This window comes from Anabrus simplex, chromosome 2, assembly GCF_040414725.1.
Source record: "Anabrus simplex isolate iqAnaSimp1 chromosome 2, ASM4041472v1, whole genome shotgun sequence".
NCBI lineage: Eukaryota > Metazoa > Arthropoda > Insecta > Orthoptera > Tettigoniidae > Anabrus > Anabrus simplex.
The window spans coordinates 556,122,164-556,144,004 of record NC_090266.1 but is presented as its reverse complement, the minus strand read 5'-3'; the positions used below and the strand labels follow the sequence as shown (position 1 = coordinate 556,144,004).

General features: G+C 42.2%; 1 protein-coding gene across 1 annotated transcript in view; it reads right to left on the bottom strand.

Moving 5' to 3' along the window:
* Window positions 1–21,484, bottom strand: part of LOC136863603 (uncharacterized) — a 281,471-nt gene extending 259,987 nt beyond the window's left edge. The window contains exons 1-2 of the mRNA XM_068226009.1: window positions 21,355–21,484; window positions 15,586–16,196 (exon numbers count right to left, since the gene is read on the bottom strand). Of these exons, the coding sequence (XP_068082110.1) occupies window positions 15,586–16,196; window positions 21,355–21,484 (741 nt within the window). The remainder of the gene's footprint in view (window positions 1–15,585; window positions 16,197–21,354) is intronic.
* Between the last annotated feature and the right edge of the window lie 357 nt (window positions 21,485–21,841).

The following is a 21,841-nucleotide window of genomic DNA, read 5'->3' as shown; positions in this document are numbered from 1 at the left end:
ATTTAGCCATGGAGCCGGACTCTTTACAACAGTAATTTAAAGAGAGAATCAAATCTTGTACTAGGATTATAGCATATGTAAAATCGAGGATGAGAAGGAGAGTAGGGCTTATTTACGTTCTGCAAAAGGTTATTTATGTGAGGGTCAGCTACAAGGTACATGCGATCGTAAATCTCCTGCCGTCAACACTTTATGTCTTCCTCACTGCTCCCTCACTGGGCGAGTAGGAACTAAAATCTCCCCAGGAACATACAAACATCAATCAGGAGCGTGAGCAGGTAGAAGATTCTATATTCAAATTACCCTGTGACTTGCACACGAGTAATTTGTTAATGTCGTAGGGGCTGCGATAAGTATCGCGACGCTACTCTGTTACTTAGTCAAGATAGCCATAAACACAGAGAAAATAACTGTCGTCAGAATGAGCAGCCTTAAGCTTCTCAGTAGGTGAAGTACTAAAATGCATTTTCATACGACGTGTTCACGTACGAGTTGGCAACAATGAACAGCACTGTTTGAAGATCCCGGGCTTGAATATCAATCCTGGAAGCGAACGACATCAGCGAACTTTTCTCAAATTGTCACTGTTTTCCCTCACGCTGCTCTCCTTCTTGTCCTTAATGTTATATTTGCTATGATCATAGTACAAGATTCAATTAAATTTTTAAATTATTGTTAGAAATATACTTTGCACTTCCTGCACAGATGAGCGAGGAACGTCACTGCGCAGAGCACGATTTTTTCAAATTCTCCAGCTCCTTGCAGCAAACTTTACTTCACTAACTACATTTACAGCTCAGACGGTAGAGCGCTGGCCTTCTGAGCCCAAGTTGGCGGGTTCAGTCCCGGATCAGTCTGGTGGTACCGTATATGAAAGGGCTCAAATACATCAGCTACACATCGGTACGTAAAAAAACTTCTCTGGGAGAAAATTATCGCTCCTCGACGTCTCCGAAAACTGTGAAAGTAATTAGTGGAATCAAACATTATTATTATTATTATTATTATTATTATTATTATTATTATTATTATTATTATTATTATTATTATTATTATTATTATTATTATAAAATGAGCCTCAGCCGTGTTGACGGTTGTTCCCTGAGCCGTGTCTCGGCGAGTGGAAGATGCAATAGCCGCTTGTCCCATATAGCTTGCCCAGTGATGTCACGGTCTCAGCTAGTCTGTGATACGCTAGCGTGCAGCATGCTTGCTTCTTATACAGCAGTAACGATCGATTAAGTGTAATTAATGGCTTGTGAATTAAGTGTTCAACAGCGTATTTTCCTGTGTTGTGGATTTTTAAATCCAATTCGCAACGAAATTTTTAAGATTCATGAAGCTGAATTGCAGAGAGTGAACCGGAATACATCACACACGCTACAGGCCGAGGGAGTGCATTATCATCATTTACTGTAGTGCGGTAAGTTTTATTGCTTTTCCGTCCGTCCATCCATGTTGATGGGTTCTTTACGGCCGAACCGGAATAGTGTGACAGTGACTACACTCTCGTTTACCGACACGCAGCATTCGCGAAGGACGGCAACCCGTGCAGGACTCACCTTGTATTGTTATGTTGTGCTCAGGGAGAAAAATTAGAGGGTTCAATTTAATTCGAGCTGCATGGGAGCCATCCTCCAACAGTGTAACGTCTGTATAGCGTTAATGAAAGCTGATAATGCACACAGAAATTAAGTTAGGATGTTGGAAGGTGAGTTAAAAATTTCATGTGATTGCCTAAACTTTCCTTCACAACCAGAAATGACAAAGCCATCTGTGATCACGTTCCGGGAATGACTGCCTAATCGCGAGTTTGAAACTTGGGCGTTTATGTCTGGAAGAGGTAAGGTGGTAGCAGTGTACACGCGATGCTAACAAGGAAGGTTTATCTACTTCGAAGTGGGTAGCGTGTTTAAAGATGAACGCGAATCTTGCTGCAGTTCGAGCCATTCCCGGTCGGTCGTCAGACAGTACCCGGCGCAGACATGGCTACCCCGACACTGAAACCCTGGCTCACGTCTTGGGAGAGTGTGGCCGTGGAATGCTCAATCGGAACTCGCGTCACCATACTGCAAGGTCGGAGATACCTGAAGCCTTGAGGAAAAAAGGGCTGGACAGTAGATTAAGTTCTCTGTTTTGCTGTGAATGTATCAACTCGGAGGACTGAAATGATGGTGAACTCTACTAATACAAAGCGAGGTGTAATATGGATCCCTCAATAAGATTTGAGTTGGGAAATGAAAAAGTTGTAGAAGTACACAAAGAAAAGAAAAGTATTAATGAACCTAGACTAAACTTCTTTAAAGATACATAGATACATGTCACTTGGAGTCATTCGCGGTTTACAGCCTTTTACTGGAAACTCGAAGTGCCATACCAAGGCTTTTTGAAGATTTTAGGAAGAGATTCGGCTTACCCCCCTGTCTTAAAGATGAGATTGATGTAACGGTGCTGAAGAAATCCTGCCAAACGTTAAATCACCATCTCATACCAAATACACTACCTGACAAAAAGATTGAAGCACCCAGAAGAAATGGTCGGATGGCAATTTGGCAATTTGTTTGTCTTTGTGTCGTAAAGATACACTCAGCTAATGTCATAATTTTTTTAACGTTTCCGCGGGGTGATATCCATTACCAGTTTGCAGTACAGTAACACAACACAATACTGAATACCCGCAGACATTCATCTAATTACTGAGTTATAAAGAACATAGAATAATGCCATTTATGTTAAGAGCAATGCCGCCATACAGCTACAATGCAATTAGCTGGAAAATGGGAACAATATTTAGCGGGAACGCACGATTCTGTCAGCATCAACAGATCAACAGACCAATGTTTATATTACTGTTCCTAATGAGTAAATAATCTTATTTTAGTTTAATCTTGTGTTCCTTTTAGAATTTTAGAATTTTAGAATTTTAGAAATGACTATGTTCAACAATTGAAATGTAGATGAATCTAAAGCACTAAATATAGTAATAGAATCTATAACACCAACGAATATAAATCCTTATTTTATTTCCTTGCCCTCATTTGTTATTCTTACATTACTTTTCTTTTCGAACCAAAGGCAGTTTAATTTTGCATTTACCGAACGAGTGGCAGAGCGGTTTGGGTCACGTAGCTGAGAGCTTGCATTCGGGAGATGTGGTTTCGAACATCAATGTCAGCATTCCTGAAGTTGGTTTTCCGTAATTTTCCATTTTCACACCAGGCAAATGCTGGGGGCTGTACTTTAAGTAAGGCCATGGTCGCTTCCTTCCCACTTCTTGACATTATTTTAAAAATGCATTTATTCTATATCAGTTGTTTTTTACCCCAAGATGTAATTTAATTTACGTTTGCTCTAGTGTAAAATAATAAAGGTACATATTATATATATTTAAACAATTGCAACGACAAACAAAATATAAGAAATTGAATTAAATAAACAGAAGGAACACAATTTACTATTTTATTTTGTTGTTCGGAGTTCTAATTTATATAGCATTTATATTTTATCAGAATGTATTGTTTAAAATCATATTTATATTTAATGTTGTTTACAAGATAAAAATTACCTGTTTACTTTTCACTGATTCCGTGTTTGTAATACGAAGATGGCACCGAGTGAAAGGTGTAAGTAATAAAAAGACAACTCAGAACAAACGTAAATGTTATGGCATTGTTTTATCCCTTGCTAATACAAATGTCCGCCTCTGTGGTGTAGTGGTTAGTGTGATTAGCTGCCACCCCCAGAGGCCCGGGTTCGATTTCCGGCTCTGACACAAAATTTGAAAAGTGGTACGAGGGCTGGAACGGGGTCCACTCAGCCTCGGGAGGTCAACTGAGTAGAGGGAGGTTCGATTCCCTCCTCGGCCATCCTGGAAGTGGTTTTCTGTGGTTTCCCACTTCTCCAGGCAAATGCCGGGATGGTACCTAACTTAAAGCCACGGCCGCTTCCTTCCCTCTTCCTTGTATATCCCTTCCAAACTTCCCATCCCCCCCACAAGGCCCCTGTTCAGCATAGCAGGTGAGGCCGCCTGGGCGAGGTACTGGTCATCCTCCCCAGTTGTATCCCCCGACCCAGAGTCTGAAGTTCCGGGACATTGTCCTTGAGGCGGTAGAGGTGAGATCCCTCGCTGAGTCCGAGGGAAAAACCTACCCTGGAGGGTAAACAGATTACGAACGAACGCTAATACAAATTCAACTGATTGTTGTTTCCTGCTCGCTCGTCAGCACAGTTCCAAGCCCTCTCCGCTCGGGGGAAACACGCTCGAGTCCAGGACCTTCGAACTTATACGAGCGAGTGAAAAACATCCATTGCAGTGCTCTAGTCCACATTGTTGTCCACCTGTAGTTCGACAGACGAGGACTACCCACACTAATGGGTCCACCTTTTTAGGTCTAGAGACCAGGACTCCCCGATTTCTGTGAGCGATAACATGAAATATTGGTTGGGAAAGAAAACGTGTTTACAACTATTCGATGCATGTGTTGCAAAATGTGAGAACGAATATTGACCGCGTAGTAGTCTGTCTCGCAAACTCATCTGTTCGACATCATAAAACTCGCTCTGTCATCTTAAGGTAAGCTAGCCGCTTATTATAATAAATAAACTACAGTCTCTCAGCGGTAATGTTCAGTCTGCAAGCCTCTGTGAATTTACTGAAGGCCGCCACGATCTTCTATTTGTAACTAGCTCCGTGGATTTGTTCAGGGCATTCCCCTTATATTTAAATCATTACAACTGAGTCCAACCTTCGTCGTCTTGGTCTCCTCTAATTCTCTTAACCTCCATGGCGGAATCCATTACTCTCCTAGGTAATCTATCCTCCTCCATTCGTCACATTTAACCCCACCACCGCAGCCGGTTAATGAGTACAGCTTCATTCATCGAGTTCGTTCCTAACCTAGCCCTAATCTCCTCATTCCGAGTACCCATCTGCCATTGTTCAACCTGTTTGCACCAGCAATTTTTCTCGCTCCTTTCTTGTCTGTTACTTCTAAAGAATAAGACTCCTGGAGTCCACCAAACTTTCACTCAGGTAAAGTCAAGCTGGACTGAAAACAAACCACAATAAAGACAGTTTCGTCCGGGAGGTGACTTCCTTCCTACAGAATACTGTTGATCGGAGTTGCGATATCATTGCATTAGCTTTACTGCACCTTGATTCAATCACACTATACTATCATAGTGTGTGAATCCTTATTCTAAATATAGAAATGATCTACTATTTCCAGCTATGTACTTCAAACCTGATATTCAGTTCTCTTATGATTCTTACCTACTGACATCATTTGAGTCTTGGAAAGGCGAATTTACATACCACACAATTGCACTGTTTTCAAGTTCCGAGATACTGGACTGAAGGCTTTCAGTACAATCTGCTATTATTAAGACCAATTCGTCGGCAAAAGGCAAACTTCTTACTATATTTTCACCTGACTGAATACTTCCCTAGGGGGCTGCCTCCCCGAGGCGGTAAAGGCGTGCTCTGTTCGCCCGGAAGGACGTGGTTTCGAATCCCCGTCAAGAAGTCATATAACTAGGGCCTTCATGGCCTGCACGGAGATTACTTTGCTTTGCTTTGCTTTGCTTTGCTTTGCTTTTGATTACTTCCCTGCCACGTTACACCATTCAGTAGATGATCCATGTAGTTATGAATAACAAAGGGGAAAGTTTGCAGCAATGTCTTACACCTGTAAGTACCTTGAACTAAGAACTCATTCCACCATATTTAGCACTGCTGCTCAATTGTCAGCATAAATGCATTTGCTTGCTCTTAATAGGCTACACTTAATCCCACAGTCCCCTAGTACGACTGGCATTTTGTGAAAAAAACTATTACAAATGCGTGGGCCGAAACAATTATGTTCTGGATTCCGTCATCGCTTCTACAGTACCCCTGTATGCCACGCATTCTCTCTATATATCCTGAACCTGCTTACTACCTACTGTTTGTTTACCTTTCACTAGGCATATCCATGCATCTCTGCGTAATTTTTTCGTCCTGGAGATTTTCTACACTTAGGCCTATTTATTCGTCTGCAGACAGATTTCGCTTCCTCTATCCTAGGCCTGGAGATACTTAGTTCACTAAAGATCAGATAGTTGTCTATATCACCAAAAAATACCCGGAATACCCGCACATGCCTAACAGATTTCCTAAATTCAAAGTCGGTTATGAATAGCCTATTGTGGATCAGGTGACTCTACCTTCCCATGTGTAACGGTGAATAGCCTTGTTGCCTTGTGCTTGAAGAACTTATTCGTAACTGCTAATCCTATACTATTAGAGAGGTCCAGTAAACATATCCCATTCCTGTTAGATTTCACATCTTCCCAAAATTTACACTGGTACTCTTATTTGCTTTACTTCCCTCTAACTACTTTTACGGTTTGAAGAAACGCCGAGGTGCCAGAATTTAGTGCGCAGGAGTTCTTTTACGTATTATTTGAGCAGTGGACTGACCCAGAATCGAACCTGCCAAGTTCGACTCAGAAGTCCAGCGTCACAAACGTCTGAGCCACTCAGCCCGGAAAAAATTTACCCATCACCTTCTCGTATCCTTGAGTTCTATTTACAACTGTCACATTGAAATCGCCCATTAGCACTATCCTATCCTTGCTGTTGACCCTGACTACGATGTCACTCAGTGCATAAAACTTATCAACTTCAACCTCATCCTCATCTTCACCCTCACATGGTGAATACACCGGAATAATTCTCATCCTTATTCCTCCAACAGCTAAATCAACTAATATCAGTCGCTCACTTACGTGCCTTACAGGAACTATGTTGCGTGCAATAGTATCCCTAATGAACGGTCCTACCCCACACTCTGCCCTTCCATGTTTAACAGCTGTTAAAAAATTACAATCTCCTATATCTTCCAAGATTTCTCCCCTTACCCGAATACCATTAACTCCTACCACATCCAGACGCATACTCTTTGCTCTCTCAGCCAGTTCTACATTTCGTTTCTACAATTGGCTTTACGTCGCACCGACACAGACAGGTCTTATGGCGACGATGGGTTAGGAAAAGGCTAGGAATTGGATGGAAGCGGTCGTGGTCTTAATTAAGGAACAGCCCTAGCATTTGCTTGGTTTGAAAATGGGAAAAACGGAAAACCATCTTCAGGGCGGCGACGACGGGACAGGAAAGGGGTAGGAGTGGGAAGGAAGCGGCCGTGACCTTAATTAAGTACAGACCCAGCATTTGCTTGGTGTGAAAATAAGAAAACAGGAAACACCATTTATAGGTCTGCCGACAGTGGGGTTCGAACCCACTGTCTCTCGAATACAAGCTCATAGCTGCGCGCCCCTAACCGCACGGCCAACTCACTCACTCAGCTGCCGTTTATAAGAACAGAATTATATTTATCCGTATATTTTAGACCAAAAGGAAAAAGTCCGTAGGCACATAAGCCCAAGCAGGGAGCCTGAGGACATCGGAATGCCACGTCCTCAGCAATACTACTTGGTGAACGCGAGATTTTAGATTAATGAGGCGTTAAATTTATTGATAATTTTGAAACATTTTACTTTCTAAATATTACAATTTAGGGAAGATGCCCATGTTTAGACTACCTAAGAAAAAAAGTGTAGGCCTAATTTTTCAAGTCGAATTTACTTCACTGGTGATGTATAAACTTATTCAAGATATAAATTTATATTCCTTTACTTCGGCAAAGGCATGGATACCTCCAGCTTTCTATCTGTAATAGTGATCTACGAACACATTTTACTGCGTCATAATGTGCGCATAAATGAAACTTTGTATACCCTCGTCAACAGTATCCACGAAAGCAAAGAGATGCAGCCAACAGCACAATTATTCTGCTCAAAGTTTTGCCCTGACACAGACAGAACAAGGGGGATAGAACCTATGCTGTGTGGTAGAGGATACAAATGAGCCTACTTCATCGCCAATGTGGCGCCCGAGCGAGATATGAACCCAGCCGTGCGAATGACCACTTCACTCGTGATCACTATAGAACGCATGTTCAATCTCCAGAGAGTATTAGTTATAACTGACAGCAAGATCAGAACAGGATATTACAAATATAACGCTTTCACAGTCATCATACATCTGCATTACTGTAACCATCTTCCATTCAGCCACAAACGTAGGAATGAAAGTTTCTCAAAGACAAGTGCTGAGAGAGCATTAAAAGTCATTATGGAAATAGTTCAGTCTACGCACTTTTCGAAGTCTTCAATGCGTATCATGCGCTTTATAACAAGAGATTGAGTCTGTTGTATTTCAACATTGGTTCTATCCCCTGTTCTCTTCCCCTTGCATTTCAAAGTTCTCCAAGCACTTCTCTCTGCATATCCTATGCATTGCCATTTCATTCTGGATCATCATTAAAGGATTTAATCTTACTCACTATACGCTTAACGTCCCATCATCTACTGTCGAAATTTTGTTTTGAGAAGGCGTTCTTGAACGTGAAGGTAACCGCATTATAACAGCCTCACATGTCAATCGACCGTACCGGGATTTGATCTTACATCCTTAGGCACAAGAAGCGCACCCGGTCAGGTGTAACTGCCTCAGAATGCATGAAGGAAGGTAATGATATACGACAATGTTGTTGAGACCAGCAGCGAGCAAAACAACTGATGAGGCACGCGATAAGGAAGCTGACTATTGGAAGCAGACTAACAATGGAGAGGCGGGTCGAATGATCTGGAAGTGGAAATTACAAGATCCTTTATCGATAATTTTCTACTGGCCTATACAACAATGAAGCTGGGGAGCGCTAGTAAGTCACGATATATTCCAGGGAGTCAATAACTACCGATTCATTCGGGAATCGGGAGTACGTTGAATCCCGGATGCGCTGATGGCGGGGTGATGAATGCAGCAATGTTAAGGGAGGACATTTTGAACATTTCATGCAAGAGATAGTTTCAAGTGGAATGTTAGTACGTTCTGCTTCTGTGCGTTTCCCATGATAAATGTACTATGTAGAGTTGTAGAAAATGAGTTCTAACATAGAAATTAAACAGTGTTTCCGGACCCATGTCTATATAAAATATTTTCTTCTTCTACGTGTGAGAAATGTGTGCCAAAATTTGGTCGCACCTTATTGTTACATCTGTATAACCGTATATAGCAACTTAATTAGTCGACAGTAAAACACGCTACACCTCTGCGTGGTCATTCCAGGTTTGAGGACTCTCACGACCGGCCGCACTACAGTTGCCTTTCTGCTTTTTTCTTTGGCAAAGCAAGTCTTGCCCTAAATTTCAGAGGAATCAGTTATGTGCTGGCATAGTTATGGCGAACGTTTCACTCATTCACGTCGGCCTACTGGAGGCTGGAGTTCGTTATAAGATCACACTCCCCATATCGATTAACAAATCGATTCTTCGCCCATCAGCCCCGTATATGGGTATTTTGCACCTCAGCGCTCCAAAAAATTCTGTGTCTCAATTATTTATACATGCCTTCAGATATGCATTCAGTGAAAACAAAATAAAAACTAATTCACAACAATCATTGGAAGGCTTTTGGGAAACAAAATAAACGACAGAAATATTTAAAACTACTAAATTCTGCGAAAAAAAATACTGTAAGAGCTACGGAATCGTTAATACTTCAAATCAATTGCGAGGTTTTGATTTTTGCGCAACACATCCTTTCTATTCCTTCTCTTCTGTTCACTTAATTTCCTATAACCTGTAACACGTTTTCTAGCGTCCATGTTGATATTCACTGCACACTACCTTGGTTTATCTATGTCGTGCTCCGTGGCTAACTGGTTAACATGCTGGCCTTTGGTCCAAGGGGTCGCGGGTTCAATTCCCAGCCAGGTCGGGGATTTTAACCCTCTTTCGTAACGCGCCACTTTCAACATTAGGCATTATCCTAGGTAGGGCCCCAACCACTCAGACGCGCATGGGCGTCAACTTGAAAGAACTCCTCCAGCCTCTCCAGAGGCCATACGACATTATTATTATTATCATCATCTTGATCTTAGTTTACAAAAATGAATGTATATGAATATTAAATAAAGCTGATGAAATTATGATGATGGTGCTTGTTGTTTAAAGGGGCCTAACATATAGGTCATAGGCCCCTAATGGCACGAAATGAGACGAAATGTAATGACAATTTAAAAGTCCAAAATCATCCACTGACCAGAATTCAAAACGTGATGACAAAGAATGAATGGATGGATATGAACTTAAAACAATCAGTGGATCCGATCCGCAATGCCCCACATTCTCAGAAACTACCGTTAAACAATAGTATTACTGACCAAGGGACTGCTTCTAAAGCAGAATACTGAATCGATGATGCTTGTAGTCTAAAGGGGTCCAAAATTCAGATCATCGGCCCCTCAGAATGGTACTTACCGCTAGGAAAGTAGAACGACAGTATTTGTCATGTTGCGGTACTAATCAAAAGTAGCGTAGACTCGCGGTATTCCACACATTATGGTACTACGCGCACGTAATATAATGCGCACATGTAACATGTGGTGTTTCTCACATTGCGGCGCCATTTAAAGGCAACGCAAACCTAGGGTGTTCCTCAAGTAGGTGCACTAAGCACAGGGACTCGTACTATCCCGTGGTGTTCCTCACATAGTGGGTACTAATCATAGACAAGGCAGACCAATGGTGTCGCTTATTTAGTGGTACTAAACACAGCTTCTGTAAAACCCACCCTGATTCACACACTGTCGCTATTAAACACAAAACTATTGTGTACCTAACACAGTGGTACTACGCGCAAGTAAAGGCGACCCATTGTGTTCCCCGCGTGGTAGTACTAATTACAAGTAGTCTCATGGTTCTAATTCGAGCATCCCTTGGTCGCCCCTGTTAGTCGCCTCTTACGACAGGCAGGGGATACCAAGGGTGTAATCTTCGTCTGCGTCTCCCACCCACAGGGAGATTTGTGTTTGGTCCGCGAGAGGTATTTTACTTCGTTCAAGTCCGCCGGCAAGCCGGTTAGGACCATGTAGCCCATGTAGCCCGGACGTAAATATGGGCCTTTTTCCCATGGAAGGTTTTGTAATAATTAACACAGGAATAAATTATCTAACTGGAGTAGTTCAGCTTTGTGCTGAGGATTTTCAATGGGTTTATATTCAAACTGCAAGAAAATAAAACATAGAGATGTATTACTACAAAATATTATATTTCTTGGGTCCTGAATAGTGCTCTTCGTCTTTATGAGCGTAGCGGATAAAGCGAAGTGCATGCAATATAGGAAAAGAAACATATAGACGAAGGGAGCTTTTTTTTAGCTCAGCAATGCGTCTGTATAACAAGGGCTATATAACTGCAACAATGTTGCGGTTCAGATCGTACGAGTTATGTGATGGTAGTACTACTTAGTTATAAACTTGCCGCATTTGAACTAGGGACAAGCTTTAACGATCACGCACGCAACATCCTGTAACTCGGCCTGCGCGCTTTGACCACCCAGCAGGGCTTCATTATTATCCAAACTATGTGCCTATTTTCAAGAACTAACACACAATAGAATGCAAGAGCCCAGGTCACGAACCGCAATAAAACTCGACGTTTATCTCTCCCTAAATTACTTTTATTTTATTTTAGCAGTTTAACGTCGCGCTAGCACTTAAATGTTTATTGGCGACGGTGGGATAGGAAAGGCCTAGGACTGAGAACGTGGTGGCTTTAACATCAGTTAATGTTCACCCTCGGCATTTGTCCAGTGTGAGAATAGGAAACCTCCGAGAACCATGAAGGCTACAGACGGTGGGTTTCGAACCCATAGTCTCTTACAGCCACGCGACATGTACCATGAAACTTACTCTCTTAGATTCCATAAATAAGTTAATTGATATTGTAGGTTATACTTCCTACATTTCATAACACACACACACACACACACACACACACACACACACACACACACACACACACACATACATTACGAATGTAAATTCTGTAGCGGGCTGAGTAGCTCAGGCTCAACTTGGCGCGTTCGAGCTCCGCTCAGTCCGGTGGTATCTGAAGGTGCTCGAATATGTCAGCCTCGTGTCGATAGATTTACCAGAACGTTCAAGAACTCCTGCGGGACAAAACTCCGGCGTCTTTGCGTCTCCAAAAACAGTACAAGTAGCTAATGAAACGTAAAATTATTATCATTATTATTATTATTATTATTATTATTATTATTATTATTATTATTATTATTATTATTATTATTTTAAACCCTGCTGTATGCCTCGTTTGCTATTTAAGAGTGCTTAAATGAGAGAGACTCTTGTCGGACGATTTATTGTTACGCTAAAAAAGCTCTTTTCTTCGTTCTAGCGTCTCTTAATATACTGTAAATAGTTAGAAGAACGTTAAACATATAGTGACCAAAAGTCACGGGAAGGGGTGTCCTAATAGAAAATGTGCCGTGTATGAACCCTGGGCGTTGCGGATAGCTGCGGTGTAGCTGAGCTGTATGTCACAGACACCAGTGTCGTGAAGATGACAACACGTAACGAGTTTTTTAAAGATAATTTTCTATTCACCTTTTCAAATTACAAAGTACAAATTACATTGCAAATTAATCAATCAAAAAGAAATAAAGAAAAAGGAAAACAACATGACAGTTTAAAGAAAGGTAGTGAGTTGAAAGCCAAACGCACACCTGTAGAATTGTATACGAGTGTTGAGACTAATAAAAACACTAAACTGCACGTTATAATTTAAAGAAAGAATTCAAAATTAGAATAACAGTCTTTTGAAGAAAAAAACAAAAGAAAAACAAAAAAACAAAGTAATCTCACTGTTGTCAGTTCTCAGTACATCACCGTGTAACATACAATAAATAACATTTAAAAATGAAATAGATGTTTCGCAAATTTCTCTATATTGCGGTTTTTTACCATTTCCCAACAAACAGTCTTGATTGATCTGATAAAGTCCACCAACGTCCATCCACTCTTATCGTATGATGTCAAATTCCAATGCACTGCCGCCGCTAGCAACCAAGTTACAGCATTCGCTTCTGATTTTTCCTGCAGTTGAAATTCGCCAATCATTAACTGCTCAGTCGATAATGAAGACAAACCTCCGTGTATTTTCGCACTGTATTGACAGTCCATGTCCAGACAGGTCGCGCTTCTCGACAGGATGTAACTCGGTGCACTGTCGTATCGAGCTCGCCGCAATGTCCACACTTATTATCTTCAGACAAGTTGTGACGAAAGCGTTTTGTTGCCGTTGGAACGATGTCATTAATTACCGAGTAGACTGATGACCTCCACTGAGTGGGTACTTGTTGATTGTTAGCATTTGACCACACCATTTTCCATTTTCTTTGAGGGAATTTTTGTTCAATCGGTACTGGTCGCTGTAAACCTTTCAACAGGTAAGTGTAGAAATTCTTTGTCGAGTGAAATTCGTTTCTTTCTTTCCGATCTTGCGGGAGACTGTCAAGGATTCCAACGATGGTTCGGAAAGCAGGATGTATATGCCTATGTCGACCACCTCTGACATCAGCCTCCGGAGGTTGAAGAAATGTCAGTTCTATTCGAGTGTGCAACCCTGATAGTGATTTGAGTATTGTTCTTCCCAGAAGAGCCTTACATTTCAGGTCTACACAGATTAGGTTGAGTCCTCCATGTGTAATCGGCAAGTACAGCTGATCACGTCTCACCCGAAACAGGGAACCTCTCCAAAGATAGTGGCCTAGACAAAGTTCTATACGCTGTGTTATTTGTTTTGTTGCAGGTAGAACTTGCGCGAAGTACCAGATTTTAGATAAAGCAAACACATTAATATGCTATACTTTTTGGATGAAATTCAGAGGCCTGGTATGCTGCTGCATTAAGGTGTTCTAGCGCTACAATGAACAGAAGCATAGAGAGGGGACATCCTTGACGAACTGATTTCCGTATAGGTATTTTCACAGTTAGATGTCCATTTATAATGATTCGTGAGGTAGCTGTTCTATACAGTCCATGCTCATCCCGGAGTTTAGTAATTGCCTTCCTCTTCCCTTTACGTCTTTCAGTCAAAATGTGAAATAGTGAAGCACGCTCTTCTTCAACTACTGAGGGTACGTTTGCACGGATGAACGCCCCTTTCAGATGATTCTCTTGAATATTAATGATAGTGTGTTTGAGTTCTTTCATTTCATTAAGGACATTCTCTCCACTGGCTTGCTTTCGTTGAAGCTGGTATAAAACTTCACAATATAAATTCAACGTATTTCTCTTTTCCTTTGCTCTTTGCTTGGAAATCTTTTGAAAAAAAACGTTTAATTTCTGGTTTAACAGTATCCGTCCACCAGGTCACATGGTAATGGTATTTAGATCGTTTACTACGCAATTGCATCCATAGTGTTCGAAAATCATTTTGGACATCTTGGGCGTACAAGAGGGTCGCATTAAGTTTCCAGTATCCATGCCCATGTAGAGGTGGTCGTACTGCTATTGAGTAACGAAAGAGGAGAGCATGATGGTCACTGAATGACACCGGTATAACCTCAGAACTGTGTAGCCTAGTTATCATATCTCGTGTATATGCCCTATCTATTCTAGAAGCTGATCCGGCCCTGTAGAATGTAAATTGGACGTCAGTTCCATGTTTCAGTTCCCAAACGTCATGTAAGTGTAATCCCTCAACAAGATTTTGTAGGCTGCGACAGTTATTGAAATGTCCAGTTTGATCACGCGGATTTAATACACAGTTAAAATCACCGGCCAAAATTATGTTGTTAATAGGGCCCTGCACAAAATATCTGATGTCATCTTCAAATAAGCGTTCACTATCTAGACGCCCTTGAGAACCGGACGGAGCATAAACATTAATAAAAAGGGTGTCCTCACATTGCACAGCTACAATTCTACCATTGGGATGAAACTCCGCTTCAGAAACAGTCAGTCCTGCTCTATATATTATAGCCGTACCTCGAAGTGATGGACCAACGTTTACTTTATATTCGTACCCCGACAGCCAGTCTAAGTTTGGATCATTAACTTCTTGAAGAAATAGGATATCTATGTCATGAACCCTGAGAAAATCCTGAAGGAGAGTTTGCGTGGTTAGACTTTTGACGCCGTCTACATTCAAGGTGGTGACACAACGTAGGAGAGTCATCTGCAGAAACAAGGGAAGAGTCAATGTAATTGTAGTAGAATTCATTCCGGTAGAAGGATGTGATTAAGCTGCTGTGGTCAATACACTGTCACACGTACACTGGTTTATACTTTCTATTATTTAAGCCGACTGCGTGAGGTACTACGCCTTTGGGTGTTGTACGGTTTGGATTCGTCACGTGCAACGTATTTGTTGACAACTTTCATCTGTAAGTTGTAACAATCCTTGGTACTGCCTGTCGTATTCGGGGTAGTCTTGTCACCTGCTAGCAAGGTCACTGCACTTTCATCAACACTCGGTCCTATTGATGTGTTAGGATCAATTACAGGGTCAGCAAGGAAGGAAGCAGACTTTGTTTGTTTTTTGTCGGTAATTGGATGGTTTGTAAAATCTGGATGCGTATTCTTTTTTTGTTAACTGAGTGTCTCCTGTTTGTGTATGGGTGTCTTCCTGCAGTTCCATATCCTCAGCCCACAGTTGTCTTTCTAGTGGGGTATTTACTATTTGTTTCATTCCAACTGGGCTCTCGTCAGCTGCCGCCTGATCTACAGTCTCCTGTAGTGTCTGAACATGTTCCCCCTTCTCAAGGTTGTCACTACAAAGTGTCCCGATTGCTTCTTCCGTACTACAAGGTAAAGATGTGTCTGCTATGCTGTCAGCTAGAAGGGAGGTGTTTTGAAAGTCGTGTTGTTGTTTATGCGGAGTGTGAGTAATACTCTCTAATACGGTTGGGTATTCTGGCGAGAGAACGCTGACTTCTGCATCTGTTGTGTTGCTTAGTGTACTGCTCCCATCAGAGTCGGCCAATGCGGAGCTGTACGTCTGTTTTCTGCTCAGCGCGGGACGGGCTTTCCTATTGGGACAATCTATTTGGAGGTGTGTCGTTTCTTTACAATAGAAACATGATTTTGATTGTCCTTCGTACGATAGTAGAATTCTACAATCATTCAGCATAAGCTGAGACGGGATAGGGTACTTAAGTTCTATTTTTACAATTCGTATGCCATTACTTACATCAGCAAATTCGTAGGCTTCATTCCACCGTTCTTCCTGGATGTCTTTGACTACTCCATATGTAGAGAGAACTCGTGCAAGGCGATCGTTGCTTATTTCTGGAGGGAGGTTGAACACACGTACGCGTTTAGTTATAAAGTGTCCGCTGCCGAAATCGTTACTCTAGTGGTACCGCCATTAGCTAATAGAAGTTTTCACTCCTTCGTGACGTGCTAAAAGGTTTTCATAAAGAGTCACCGATACTAGTTTTATGTACACAGCATTTTCCCCGTTATTTAACTGTATGGCAATCACTTGGTCTCTGTTAAGTTTTAGTTCATGACTAATCCAACGATGGATTTCTAAAGGTGAAGGCCTATTAATCCTGTCTTCGAAAACACATTTTATAGTGTTCTTCCTGATATTTGCCATGATTGTATGTACAATTCTCCAAGGACTACACAAAATATGTATTAGTAACACACACCTGTACTACGCGATAACCACACAGTACCGACACGCCGCTTGCCGTGTTACCTTGGCCGAGGTTACGCACGAACTGACGAGTTAACCGACTTTGAACGAGGGTTGATCATGGGCGCACAGCGCATGGGTCATAGCATTGCGGAGATTACACGTGAATTCGGGTTTCTGAGGTCAACAGTGTCGAGGGTGGATCTTCAACATCGGAGAGAGAATGTTACCACTCGCGAAAACCGCCGCACGGGAAGACCACAGGTGATTAACAAACGGACATCACATCGCCTCCGCAGAACCATACTGGGCACTCGACGGGCTACTGTGAGTCAGATCACCGCCCAGTTGAATGTTGGTAGTGAGGAACCCATTTCTACCAGGACTGTAAGGAGGCAACTGCACTGCATAGGCTTCACTAGCCGACGACCACCTCCTGTCCTTTTGCTGACAGCTCGCCACAGAGCTCAACGACGTGCACTGGCCAGCGAACATCGGCAATGGACCATGGAACAGTGGCGGCGTGTAGTATTGTCCGATGAAGCCCGGTTCCAGTTGTATCGAGCTGATGGGCACGTGAGAGTTTGGCGTATGCCCCATAAAGTTATGGATCGTGCGTGTCAACAAGGTTTTGTCCAGGCAGGAGGTGGCTCAGTTCTGGTCTGGGCGGCGTTCCCATGATCGCAATTAGGCCCCATTTTCCGGCTGCAGAGAGCGCTGGTAGGTGCACGTTTTGTGGACATTCTTTCAGACCATCTGCATCCCTTTCTGGCCCTGGTGTACCCTGATGGAGATGTCATGTTTCAACAGGACAATGCGCCATATCACCGCTCTGTGGTGGCACGCAGGTGGTTGGGGGAACACTCCAGTGAAGTTACTGCCATGGATTGGCCCTCCAGATCCGCCGATCTTAATTCAATCGAGCATTTATGGGGTGCTGTCGATACTGGTGTACACTCCACGAACTCCGCACCAACTACACAAGATCAATTGTGGCTCCAGATCCCTCCAGAACGATTCCAACACTTTGTACAGTCGATGCCTCGCCGTATTGCTGCCGTTTTGAGGGCTCGCGGAGGAGAAACTCGTTATTAACATCACATTCAGTGTCTTCCGATGACTTTTGGCCACTCAGTGTAGTTCGTGCATCGGCTAGCCTAAGAACGGTAAACTGGTTTGATTAACCGAGTTACCGAATGTGAGGAATTTAACAAAACGCGACTTAAATTCCGACCCGGACCCTCTGAATCGAAGGAATTTTTGCTGATCATTCAGCAAAGGAGCCTGACTCTTGAATACTACAAAGAGTTTTCGAATTTTGAAGGTAGTAATCTAGCACGTTATGAAACGCAGAAAATATGGAACAATACTTTAACTGAGACTGCCGCTTTGTTTATCAGGATACTGTTAAACCGGATATCCGGTTTATCTGGAATAATAATGTACATACTATTTCTACATAAAAAAAAACATTGAAATTCAAGATTAATGATATTTTAAATTTAGGAAATTTTCATTGTCAAAAGAGTTAATTTTAATAATAATGATAATGTTATTTGCTTTATGTCCCACTAACTACTTTTTTACGATTTTCGGAGACGCTGAGGTGCCGGAATTTAGTCCCGCAGGAGTTATCGTACGTGCCAGTAAATCTACTGACACGAGGCTGACGTATTTGAGCAACTTCAAATACCACCGGACTGAGCCAGGATCGAACCTGCCACGTTAGGGACAGGAGGCCAGCGCCTCAACCGTCTGAGCCACTCAGCCAGGCAGAATTAATTTTAAGACGGTTGTTCTGAAATACTCAGAAATATTCTGAAATGATTCTTAATTATACAAACGAACCATTTTAGAACTATGTTAAAAAAATAGTTTTGCCGATGACATCCTCTTGATCGTTTAAAGAATGTAACCTTGTTATGGTTCTGTACGAAAAATTGCTGTAGATGAGTCAACCCGAATTTACTTTGAAACAAAATAATGTTTCCTTTTGGGGAGAGTCCTTTTGATTCAATAGTTTTTTGTCTGTGTGGACGTTTCATACAGAATACTATCCTCCACCACACAAATACGCAGTTTCCCATAAAAGGCAGATGCCACCATTCGTTACAAGGGCTCCCGCCAGGCTAGCAACAGTCACACGATTTTCTGTAAGCGTAGATGTTAAATTTGGATTCGGTTTTTGATATGTATAGTTAATAGAGTTGTATTACTATATACAATAGGAAGTAAAATGTATGTTAACTATTATTTATCATGTTACGAATTTTTTGGATCATCCAGATTTTGGATATTCTGATCGGACCCAGTCCCGCTTGGGCCTGATGAACGGGCTTCTACTCAGCCTACTCAGTTGTTATCAATCCTACATTATTAATCTATCTTATGAGTCAATTCGAATAGGCTGTGTTATTTGGTGGTTGTATTGGTGTGTGTACGTTTACTTCATAATGTGATTAACCTTCGGTAATTAACTCCGATCTAGCTCGGGGGCTGGATGTGTGTGTGTGTGTGTGTGTGTGTGTGTGTGTGTGTGTGTGTGTGTGTGCAGTCTCATCAGAATTATTCATAGGTGGGGCTCCATCGTCATAGACGCGCAGACCGCCTACAAGGCATCAACTTGAAAGACCTGCACCAGGTCTTTGTGGAGGGCACACACCATTATTATTAATTTTATTAATATTACCCCCAAAAATGTAACGATGCTCTCATTATTCAAGTCCCGTAAAACCTTCCAAAGTCCTAATCAACAAAAATGCCTATCTAAACATTACTAAAGTAGTATGAGTAAAGTATGTTCTGAAACATTGGGCGCTGAATCAGCATTTTCCACGCCGAATCAGCACTTTCTTACCCTCGTAGAAGGATAATGAGGGTTCTGGCTCAATGGGTTTATTAGTATGACTATCAGAGTTCCCGGCCAGGTCACACCAAGTTCACGCTGCTTTCACATGCAGAGAACACGTGGACATGGTTATGCATGTTTAGACTTGTTCGTTTTCGTTTCTCTCTCGCAAATGCAAGCCTTTTGTAATAGGCCCCATATTTTTCAACGATACCATAAATTCCGAGAAATACCGCACAAATATTCTCGCGCCATATTTTTCAACTATTGACAGTAATGAGGTAAGATATTGCTATCCCCAACAGGATTCTGCTACAGCTCATACTATACATGATTCTTTGCAAGACATAGAGGCGGTTTTTGATTATAGATAATATCGAAAGAGTTATGGCACCCCCGCCCCCCGCTCCACCACTTCCACCGATCTTACTGTGTGCGACTTATTTGTCGGGAACGAAAAAATAAGTTTTACAGAAATAATCCAATATAACAACAGTAATTAGGACAATTATGCGACAGGAACTTATGCGTGTGAATAGAAATTTCATTAGAAGGTGCCAGGAATGTTTGAATGCTGAAGGACACCACTTTCAACACCACCCGTAAAAAAGGTTAGTAGTATTCATGATAAAGGCTACTAGTTGCATGAAAAATCAATAAATGTAATAATATTGGTAACAGAATGCGCGGGAGGTTATGAATATACCATTCGGAACATGCATGTTGCCTCCCGGCCTCGCTGGGAGTAGGACACACTGTATATGCTATGGATGGGAATATTTTTATTACTTTATTGCTAGTTGCTTTGCGTCCCACCGACACAGATAGGTCTTATAAGCGAGGATGGGGTAGGGAAGTGTTAGGACTGGAAAGGAAGCGGCCATGGTCTGGTGTTAAAGTGGGAAACCACGGAAATATATAGTCAGGGCTGCCGACAGTGGGGTTCGAACCTACTATCTCCCGAATACTGGATACTGGCCGCACTTATGCGACTGCAGCTATCGGTGTAAACGGGAACAAAATTGTGTTCAACGAGGTAGCTGCGTTCTATTGCACTGCGTTGTGGGCATCAAATGTCATCAGTTTAGTACTCAGCCCACCTTTCCCTTACTGCTCACAAACGATTGAAGATAAAAGGCAGACGCAATGGATTATATAAATGTAGACTAATAGTGGTCATGGTAATTATGATTTTAAGGGGAAGAACAACTAGGCAACATCTCCTCTTGACACTAACCAGAGGGAAAAATGGAAAATTCTGACTTTCCGAAGTGTGAAGGGCCATTGGGAGTAAGAAAATAGAAGATTCCATAGACGTCGCAAACCTAATACTGTAGGTGTCAGAAGAGATGATCTGACCAATGGTTCGGGAAGATGATAGTGTGGAGACTGGCACACACAACTGGAAATAATGCCAAACTCTGCTACTGGCTCTGTGGTCACCAATCGCCTCCTCTGCGGTCATTTTCTAGTCACCTTCTACGACAGGCAGGGGATTCCATGGATATATTCTCTGCCCCCATCGACAATGGGTCTGGGTGAGCAAATATGATCGACATGTCATCTTATGATAAGACTTCAAAATCGAATATGATCTTAGAATACTACAGTATTTTTAAAAAAGCAAAACTATCTCCTTACAAGGAATGCAGGCTGTTGAAGCAGTGGAAGACAAAGACCTCCACCATTCAGAAATTCGCCCACTAAGTGAGAGTGGGTAACCCCATGCCCAGCCGCCTTGGCCCCTTTTGCTTAATTTGGTTTAGGCTGAGTGAATCTCGGGTCATGTGCACTTCCAGGAGTGGAAATCTCGTTTCTAAATCTTTTCGACTTCCTGACGGGGGGGGGGGGGGGGATCGAACCCACGTCCTTTCGAGTGAACCGATCACGCCTTTATTATTTCGGCTAGGCAACCCCTTCTTAGGATACTACTCTAAAATACGCCATTGTCTTACTATAAACCACAATCAGTAACCAAGGCGTGCAGTCCAACTTGACTTCCAGTGAGCCACACGCTGCCCGTCGAGTCTCGTGCTTAGAGCTGGCTTTGGCTTGGGTGTGATTCCTTGCTCTGTTCTGATCCATTACGAACAAAAGTGAGAAGATAATTTGTCTAAAGTTCTGGTTTTGGCTTTCCTTTGCTTTCCACCTTACAGTAACTAGAGGCGAATGCCGGGACGAAACCTAACATGGTGGGGTTCGAACCCGGATACAAACTTACAGCTACGCGCCCCTAACCGCAGTGCTAACTCGTTCGATACGCAACACTTGAATGCACACAATGAGCCATGCCCCATACATTTGGCAATAACAATAACCTATCTATAGAAGGGAGTAATTCATTTTCCTACTCGCCATAATATCAGTGAGTTACTTTCCATAATATAGATATTTTTCCTTCTCTTTTGTTACGTTTCATGAATATTTTGAAATAAAACCTAG